At 62.5% G+C, this 9,573-nt stretch overlaps 1 protein-coding gene across 1 annotated transcript; it reads left to right on the forward strand.

The window, feature by feature from the left end:
• Positions 1–363: 363 nt before the first annotated feature.
• Positions 364–5,246, forward strand: LOC138176340 (isoleucine--tRNA ligase, cytoplasmic-like). The gene is made up of 7 exons (XM_069107150.1): positions 364–656; positions 808–984; positions 1,905–2,022; positions 2,617–2,742; positions 3,802–3,942; positions 4,050–4,202; positions 4,964–5,246. The coding sequence occupies exons 1-7, from the start codon at positions 597–599 to the stop codon at positions 5,044–5,046; spliced, it is 858 nt and encodes a 285-aa protein (XP_068963251.1). The 5' UTR covers positions 364–596; the 3' UTR covers positions 5,047–5,246.
• The last annotated feature ends 4,327 nt before the right edge of the window (positions 5,247–9,573 follow it).

Genomic DNA, 9,573 nt, shown 5'->3' on the forward strand with positions numbered 1-9,573 from the left:
CAGGGAATGTCTGTGTGTGTGCGCCCTTGTTTCTGCACCCCGCGTAGGGGCCTGCCAATGACCTGTCCGGTCTGGGCCACGCCACACGTGATGCTGGGTCACCTTTCTCCACCTGGTCTTCCCTTGGCTGAGGTCCACACCTGCAGAGATGTCAGAGCCGTTCTTTTGCTCCCTGGCCGTGGTACAGAGAGGGGGGAGCCACAGAACAGTGGCTCATTGAACCCTCTAAAACCACAGGTACCCACAGGGCTTTCCTGACTGGTGGCAGAAGCCACAGGTTCTGGCCACAGGCACAGGAGGCCCCAGGCAGGCGGCGTTACATTTCCTTATCTTGCCTGGGGGTTGGAGGATGGCTGGCACAGCCTGGGTCCCCCAGCTCGCCCTGACGGTCCCATTCCTGGCTCGGGACATGCCCAGATGCCTCCGAAGCGGTGGGCAGAGACACGAGATGCTTTAGCTCTTGGCGTCCATTGTCTCTGCTCGGCCTGGTCACGGCAGTGTCACCGAGTGTCGGAGGTCCCTTGGCACCTACCTGCGTGCCCCCATTCTCTCCTGTGTAGGTACTGGTGCTCCTGGATGTCACGCCAGATCAGAGCATGGTCGATGAAGGCATGGCCCGGGAGGTCATCAATCGCATCCAGAAGCTCCGAAAGAAGGTAAAGGAGCGTGTGGGGGGCCACTGAGTCAAGCGGGGCAGCAGCAGGCCTGCGCCTCACTGGGAGGACGGCGGCGCCTGGTGCTGCAGGGAGCCTGGAAGCCCACCCAGCCCCGCTGATGCCAGTGTCTGGTTGTCTTGTCTCTTTGCAGTGCAATCTGGTCCCCACGGATGTCATCACTGTGTACTACAGGCCCCCCTCTGAAGGGGACTACTTGGACACAGTCATCCAGACCCACACAGACTTTATCTTGGCCACCATCAAGGCTCCCCTGAAGCCCTACCCAGTGCCACCGTCCGACAAAGTGCTCATCCGCGAAGTGACCCAGGTGAGGCGCAGGCGTCCCCCGCAGCCCTCTCTGCTTTGGGGTGCAGCCCGCTATTCCCCAGACTGTCTCCTCTGTGACAGCGGCCCTTCGACCCCTTCAGCCTCCTCCTGAGCAGTGCCACGCTCAGCCTGGGGTGGGGGCTCTTCTTGGATCCCTGCTGCTTTGTCTGACTGGGCAGCCGCCAGGGGCCAACCCAGTGACACAGCCCCAGGGTGGATGCTGAGGCTGGGCCCGGGCTCTGCAGCTCTTCGTCCCTCCCTGTGAAGCAGGGGGCCTGGGTGTCAGCGGCCAGAGAGGCCCAGCCTCCAGCAGTAAGGAGGTAGCCAAGGGTCCCTGGGCCCCCTTTCCTTGGCAGTCTGAGGAGGGGTGCCAGAAGTGCATCCCACTGGAAAACAGGTTGGAGGAAGTCTGGGGTCGGGCAGAGCTAGGCTCTGGGCAGTGGTCCGGTGGACTTGGTCTGCATGACTGTGGGGCATCGAAGGGCAGTGCAGTGGGCCACTGAAGGTCTGACAGAGCCTGAGAAAGGCCTTGGCGGGGCCCTGGTGGGGAGCCCCAGTCAGTCACGCCTCAGACTGGAGGCTCCCGGGTTCCTGCCACCACCGTTGGTGCGTAGGACGGTGGCTGCGTGGCCGCTGCCCGCTTTGCCCTCTGACCCTGGGCTGGCTCAGGGAGCCCAAGTGTCAGTAATGGGCTTCCCCTGTGCATGGCGCTGGGCCAAGGCTGGCCACTGCCCAGAGATGGCCCAGCACAGAGGGAGGACCTGAACGGGGGCCCACGATAGCCTCCCCACTGCGAGGAGGAAGCAGGTGCCCCACAGCCGCTGCCGACCCCTGGGCTCTCTGGCCAGCTTCATTTCTTCCTGCCTTAGGGGTCCCTGGTCCCCCGCAGGGCTGAGACACTAACCACACTCCTGCATTCAGTTAAAGGGCTCTGACCTAGAAATCACCCTCACGGGAGGCTCGGCCCCACCTGCGGCCCTGCCCACTCCGGCCTGCGCTTACGTCAATCTGAGCATCTGCATCAATGGTAAAGAGCAAGGTGAGAGCAGAGGATGCCCCTCATGCTCCCCACCCCCAGCCCCCATGAAGCAGCGTCCCTGTGTCAGGAGGGGACCCCCCATTCCTCCCCCAGCTTCCTCCTGTCCCACCTGGGGCCTTGGTCCTGTGAGCTTGGAGTTCTGTCCTTTGGCTGGCAGGCGGCATTGGAACAAAAGACCCAGCTGCCCAGTGGTGCTCCAGAGACCCGTGCCCCAGGCCTGCCCATCCCTGCACGTCTGAGGCAGTAGCCTGTGGGCCTCTTCCCCTCCTCCTTTCCTAGTTGAGTTACCCCCCCCCAAAGCCTCCCCTCCACTCCGGGGGACCCTCCTCTGGTCCCTGTGTCATCTCCAGCGGCTTTTCCCCATGCCTTTCGCCCAATCCGGTCTGACCCGCCTGAGCCCCCACAGAGCCTTGCCCTTTTGTCTTTGGAATGGCCAGTTGACGTGGTAGTGACCACAGCGAGCATGTCTGTTCCTCTGTAGCACCGTGCCCTTGACCCCTCGTTCAGTAGGCTGTCTGCCGCCTCGTGGCCTGCAGCCGTATGTTCCTTCCTAGAGACTCAGAGAAGGCGCTTGGGCTGGTTTTCTCTCTTCAGGCGGAGTCCTGCTCCTGGAGAATCCAAAGGGAGACCGCCAGCTGGACCTCGCCAAGCTCAAGGGCGCCGTCAGCAGCATCTTTGACCTTCGCACTCCTGAGCTGGCTCTTTTCCATGGAAAGACAGGTTTGTGGCTGAGCCCGAGGAGTCTTGTGGGGGCAGTCAGAGCTGACCAGCGGAAGGACGCCGATTTCCAGGCCTGGTCACTTTCCGGACCCTGGGAGTCATGGCGGCCCCTTCCTTTTGATGGCTCTTCTCCATGGGCCATGGGAGAGAGTCTGCCCCCTGCAGGCAAGGAGGGCCTGCAGTGGGAGCATTCGCACTCTCTATGTTGAGGGAAGAAACGCATGCCTGGGCAAGTCACTTTCCTGACTGCCAACCACCAAATCCCCCAGGATTACAGGGCTCCCCATATCCTGACACACAAAGGCTGCCATGTTGAGGGGACTGAAGGCGAGCTTGGTGGCAGTGGGTGGGGAGCCTCCCTCTGAGCGGTTAGAGTGTAAGGGCGGCCTCCCCTCAGGCCTCGGGTGGGTGACCACAGGCCAGGAGGACCCCAGCCAGCCCCCCAGGCCCTTGGGGACCCCCAGAGCAGCAGGGGGACAGCGGATCTCAAGGTCTGGGCCCTCAGGGGTCCCATCGGGTAGCCTCTCCACTGCCCGGGCCAGAAGAGGAAAGCAGCCCAGGCTGCTTCAGTTCCGTAGTCGTGGCAGGCGCCGTGGCGTGGGGGCTCGGCCCTCAGCCCAGACCCTCGCAGGGCCCCCAGGGGGCTCCATCTCAGGCTCCTCGCAGTCCCCTCCCACAGAGGGCTCCAGTCGCGGTTCCAACCTGGCATCCTTCACCCGCTCCCTTGTCCTTCATGAAGCGGGAGTATTTGGGGTGGGCCTCGGTCTTCCATGGGGGCAGCTGGGAGGAGGAGCTTCTCTGACACTGAGGGGCCCGTGCTGCTCCCCTGCACCCTTCCCCAACACAGCCCACTGGGTCTGTCCATCATCCCTGCTAGGTGATGGGGCGACTGCGTGCGTGTGTCCCCAAGGTGACACCCACTGCTTCCTCCCATGCTGTCTCTGCACCCTCTGGTCTTGGGGGTCACTGGAGCCCCAGCCGGCTTCCTCCACCTTCCCTAGCTGGCTTGAGACTGCGTCCATCTGCTGTCCCCCCGGCTCAGGCCCTGCCTCCTTTCAGAAATCGTCAGTAAAACCGACTTGCTGAGTCTCAATGGGAAGACCCTGTGTGTGACGTCAGGCACCCCCCCAGCAGCAGTGCAAAGCCCCCCTGTGCTCTGCAGCTTCCTCAACCTGCAGTTACTGAATGCCAGGCCCCAAGGTGTGCGGGCCATGCCGGGGTGGGGGGGTGTCCGCGGGGCTGCTCAGCCAAGCCCCCTCGTGGGGTCTGCGGGGCTTCCTGGGGCTGATGTGCTGGGTCTTCCCTAGAATGCCTGGTGGGCCAAGTGGGCACGCTGCTTCTGGAGAACCCGCAGGGCCAGAAGCACCTGACGTACCAGGGCCTGCTGCAGGAAGCCGCCAGAGTGTTTGGCCTGCGCAGCCGGAGGCTCAGGCTCTTCCTGAATGAGGCCCAAACCCAGGGTGAGCATCGCGCTCTCTGATGCCCGGTGGGGCATCAGGGCGACTTCCTGCGCTCAGGCGGGCACCATCGCCCGCCTCCATCCCTCTGCCTGTAAAGCCCATTTGGGTGTGAGGGCACGTGCCTCTGGGCAGCCCCTGCTTTGTGCCCTCAGCCCCCCAGCAGCCCACTAGCATGGACTGAGTAAAGAAAAAACAGCCCATGCCCATGGCACCCCTGGGCTGCCAGGATTTCTGGGGTGTCACCTACAGGGGCCTGGGGGGTGGGGGGCTTTGCTGTCCTCTCCCCCTCCCGCCCCTCCCTCCAGCTGTCGTCCAGGGCTCCTCCCCAGGGGGCGGGGGCCAGGTCCTGCCTCAGACATTCACCAGCTGTGTTACCCTGTGCCGGTCACTTCTCCACCCTGGTTTCCTCAGCTATGAAATGGAAGTGATAATAGCCCCACCCTCACAGGCTGTTGGGAGGCTGGTGAGGTTTTGTTTGAAGGGCCTGGTAGACATGGTCGCCTCCACTGAAAGGGCCCCCAGCCCACACAGCTGTGGGAGGTCCGGCAGGGAGGAGGGCCCTAGGGAACCTCGTTTTACGGAGTTGGAAACTGAGGCCGGCTGGGAGGGGGAAGGGCTCTGCCATGGCCGGGTCAGGCTGCCCTCACCTCTTCCTCTCCATGCCTGCAGCATGCATGATGCACCTGCTGTTTGTGGCGAGGGGCTCCCGGCAGCCTCCCCTCAGCGGGCGGAGGGGGCTGACCCTGTTCTCTGCCCTCCAGAAATTACAGAAGATGTCTCAATGAAGTCGCTGAACACGCAGACGGTCTACGTAGACGTGCTGCCCACTACCGCTGAATGCTGACCGCCCCTGCCCAATGCAGCTGCCCCCGGGGCAGGGACACAGGCAGTTACCACCCGAGGCCTGGCGCCCCAGACCCCACCTGTTCTCCGCCCTTCATAGGGACACCTTAGCGCTTCCCCTCCGCCCGGCAGCCAAGGGAGTGTTTTGGGGGTGTCGGCACCCCGGGACTTTGGCCAATAAATGTGACTCCCCCTCCAGAAGTCAGCCTGTGTCTTTGGTGGCGCTTAGGTTCTGGCCAGCCAGCATGGGTGCCATGAGCGAGGGGCCCAAGGAGACGTGGGCAGGGGCCGAGCTCCCACCCAGTAGCCGAGGGAGCCGGCGCAGGCCTCGCCCCCAACCGGTGTCCTGCCCACACGCCTCTGTTCCTCTCTGGGGTCCTATGCTGGCTCCCTGAGGAGTGGGGCCCTCCAGGTTTGCCCTGGAGCACTGCAGAAGGCCTGGCCTGGCGGGCTCCTGCTCTCTGGCCATGTCTGGGGCCCTTCCTCATGGAGGGCCTTTTGTGAAGCACCTGGCCCGCAGCAGGCACTTCCTGCCTGCGCACTCCCTTCCCTTCCCTGGCAGCACCCCTGGGCGCTGCAGGGCCTTGGTCAGCCGGGACACTGCGATCTGAGCCACGGGGTGGCTTCTCTGTGCCCGTGAGTGCCTGGCCCTGTGCTGAGCACCGGCATGCAGCTGAGGAAGCCTCCCTGCTGACTGGGAAGGGAGGAGCCACGAAGGCTTGGGAGCAGAGCTGTGCCAGCAGGCAGTGTGAGAGGGGGCCGGGACCCAGGTTTGGATTCTGCGTCAGCTGAACCTTCCCAGGCCTCAGTTTCCTCATCTGTAAGATGAGGGGGTTGGGTCCCTTCTCATTCTGAATGTGTGATCTTGGTCTTAGGAAGGTTCTTTTGGTGGTTGTATGAGGGGTGCATTAGGGCGACTCCTGGGGGTGGGGGGAAGCCGAGGGGGGAGGGGCAGGCAGAAGGTGGGGAGCCCCTCGGCTTTACTTGGCTGAGGCAAGGTGGGGGAGGGGGTAGGAGGTTTTGGAGCCTTATGGGAGCTGGGCCCAGGCCAAGCCGAAGGGAACCAAGGGAGGGGAGGCCTGAGAAAGGGGCCGGCTTCTGGAGGGGATAGAGGAGGACCCGCCCCCCCAGCAGGGGCCTTGACTGTTCATTGAGAATTGGGACTCAGGAGGGGGTTAGTGGCAGCTCACCCTCCCCCGAGCCTTCAGCCGGGGTCCGCTGGTTGGGTCAGCTGCAGGGGGGCCGACTGAGAATGACCCAGCGAGCCCTCCCGCTCCCCGCTTCTGCTTGGCACTCTGGGAAGCAGGTGTCCTGGGTGCCAGCACCAGCACAGGGAGAGAGCCTATGGTCTGCAAAGGAAATGGGAGAGGGGAGGATGATTCCCAGGATGGGGCGGGTGCCAAGTCCAGAAGGACCCCTAGAGTGAGGCTGCGGACAGGAGGGGAAGCTAAGGAAACTGAGGCAGGCGCCCAGGGTCACCAGCTGGAAATGTCCGAGGCCGGATTTGAGCGCCCTGAACGGCGTAGCGCCCCCAGCAGCCTGCCCCTCTGTCTGTCTGTCTCTGCACCAGCAGCCGGGGCCCCCTCTTCTCAGCCCTGCCTTAGCCTCCAATGACCCCCCCAGGGCCTAAGTCAGACAAGGAAATGAGAAAGCCTATTTCCCTATTTTGAGTCTAGATGGAGGGCATTCAGGAGCTCTGGGTTTGAAGCCTGCCTAGCTCCCCTACTGGCCGTGTGACCTTGAGTGGGTCCTAACCCAGGCAGGGGGGTGCGACCCTTCCTTGGGCTCCAAATTCAGCTCTTTGAGCCTCAGTATCTCCATCTGTAAGGTGGAGATAACCAGTCCTCGGACGTCTGTCTTGGACTCCAGGGTGCACAGGGCTCTCCTGGCTGCCGCAGAACCCGCTTCCCCCTGGGTTGGGCCCATGCCCCGAGGCCCCGTAAGTAGAGAACTCCAAGGGAAATCTGTGCTAGCACCTGCCCAGACTGGGGCGCGTAGGAATGAGAAGAGATGCACATTTTCACCAAACTTTATTTGGTCCGAGGCATATTGCCACTGGAATCACTTTGGGGTATTTCAGTAGAACAGTGTCATCATTTGCCACCAACGTTTCCCAGACCCCCTGGATGAGCCCCTTGGGGCCCTGGGGGTTCCCTGCTCTAGAACTGACAGGAAAGCGGGGGGGGGCTCCATTCTGAAAAGCCCCAAGGCCTCCCACAGAGGCCCCTCCTGGCCCATCGGCCCCTCTCTGGCCCCAGTGGAAGAAGGGCAGACAGCTGGACGGCTGCCTCCCGGCACTGCGGGAGGGGATCCTTGGCCGGGTGTGGTCACACAGAGAACTTGCTATCCACGGCCCTGACAGCTTGGGGGCCCCACCCCGCTGGGGGGCTTCTAGGGAGTCTGTAGAGGCCCAGTCCCCTGGCAGCCTCAGAGATGCGAGGGGCTTTTCTCTTTGGGAAAGGGTAGTGGCTCACCCCGTTCGGGCTGGCCTGAGGAACACCCACAGGGGTCGGAGTGACCGGTGGCTGAGCAGGCCCCTTCTGGGGGTCCTGGTTGGGAGGCACCCGTCCATCGGTGCCTTCCTCCAAGGGCACCCGGGGGGCCGAGGCAGGCAGCCCCGCCTTGGGGAGAGGCAGCACCTTCCAGGAGGTGGAGTGGTGGAGACGGTGGATGGCCAGGTGGGTGCGCCACGGGTCCTGGATGCTCCCCATGCCCAGGACGACTGGCCTCACGGTGGCCTCCAGCCCAGAGCCTCTCGGCCCTGGCGTTCTTCCCTTCTTGTTACTACCACCGGCACGGTTCTCATCTGGGGAGGTTGAGGGAGAGCTGGGTTAGTGTGGGGAGCTTCTATGTGTGGTGGGGGCCTAGCGTTTACGGAGGAGAAAGGCAGGATCACTGGCCTAAGGTCACACAGGCAGTAACATTCAGGGAGATTTGAGCTCAGAACCTCAGACCCCCAAACCAGGACTCATCCCTCAGGAGGCGTGTGTGTGTGTGTGTGTGTGTGTGTGTGTGTGTGCGCGCGCGCGCGCGCGCGCGCTAGGGCTGGCGCTGAGGGGGAGCTGGGAGCGGGCAGGGCTCACAAGCTAAGCCACCTCTCCCCCTTGAAGGAGCCTGTCCGGAATGCCTGGGGCGGGGCCTCAGCTTCAAGGGCTGGTTCCAGCCTTGTTGGGGCCCAGCTCTGGCGGGCATCAGGAGCTTGGAGGAACACCGTTCACCAGGTGCCCATCTGGGTTAGGATCGGCACGTCCCCCTTTGGAGAGGCTGCCAAGCCCAATCTTGTCCCGTGTAGAAGTCTCAGGCTGGGAAGAGTGCTGGCCTTAGATCCAGGGGGCCTGGGGCTGAATCCTGCCTTTGTGACTCTAGGCAAGTCCCATGATCTCCCTGGGCCTCAGTGTCCTCGCTGGTAAAAGAGGCTTGAGCTCAAAGACCTTTGGGGCCCTTTCTGTCCCTGAGTCTGTGAGCTCTGATCCCATTCCTGCTCGGAGGGATGTATGGGCATCTCCTGGTGCCAAGGCTGCCACATTCCAGGCACCATCCAGGCCAGCTCTGCCATGTCATGAGGACCTGGGGCGTGCACCTGCTGTGTGCCCGGTGCTTGGTGGGGCCCTATCCTCAAGGCACTTATACTCTACAAGCATCTGAGGTGGATTTCTGGCCCCGGTGTGGCGAGGCGAGATTCACCACCATCCCCTGGTGCGGCTTCTTTACACGGAGCCCCCCTCCACCCCCCTAAGAGAAGACCCAATGGCCCCAGTGACCAGCCCCGATGACCAGACCAGAGACTCAGAGCCGCCACACCCCTCCCAGCCTTGCCCTGTTGGGGCCGAGTCAGCCTAGCCTGGCTAAGGGTCCGATGCCTCCATCAGAGCCGCCTCTGCACCGTAGCCCACGCCAGCCTCTCAGAGCCCTCTGGCCTCGTTTTCTCAGTAAATGGAAGACCAGTCAGTCAGTCAACAAGCACTTACTGAAGTCCCGTTGGGGTTTCTTGACAGAGACATGGGGGTGGTTTGCTGTCTCCTCTGCAGTGCTTTCTACAGATGAAGAGATTGTGGTGGCCGTGGGATCTGGACCCCGACAAGGAAAAGCCCCTCAACTTCCCCACAAATTCCAGGAGCAGGTCTGGTGTTCGCCTGGGGCCTTTGGCCCAGCCTGGCACACCTGGATCACTTAATCCCACCTTGGCCCCTTCCTTGTGGCCTCCAGACCACCCCAGGCTCCTTGCCTCTCCTGGATCCCATCCCTGTCTTCCCACAGTTTTTTTTTTTTTCTGAATAAAAGTATCAATCTTACTCCCATTAAATGGGCAGATTCTTAGAATTTCCCGAATACTGCAGATTCATTAGAAATCCTGCCCACCCAGTCTCTGTATAAAAAAGCCTCACAGCTCTGACCCAAAGAAGTCTTCAGTGGCAGACCTGTCCTGTGCCCTTGCATTTCGGGGTTCCTAGCACCCCAAACCGCATCAGACATCGAGGCAAACGGGGTGAGGTGACTTGTCCAGGGTCACATAGCTAATAAGCGTCTG

Source organism: Petaurus breviceps, unplaced genomic scaffold, assembly GCF_028583685.1.
Source record: "Petaurus breviceps papuanus isolate PSGF00001 unplaced genomic scaffold, PetGlider_PUasm1.0 86790, whole genome shotgun sequence".
NCBI lineage: Eukaryota > Metazoa > Chordata > Mammalia > Diprotodontia > Petauridae > Petaurus > Petaurus breviceps.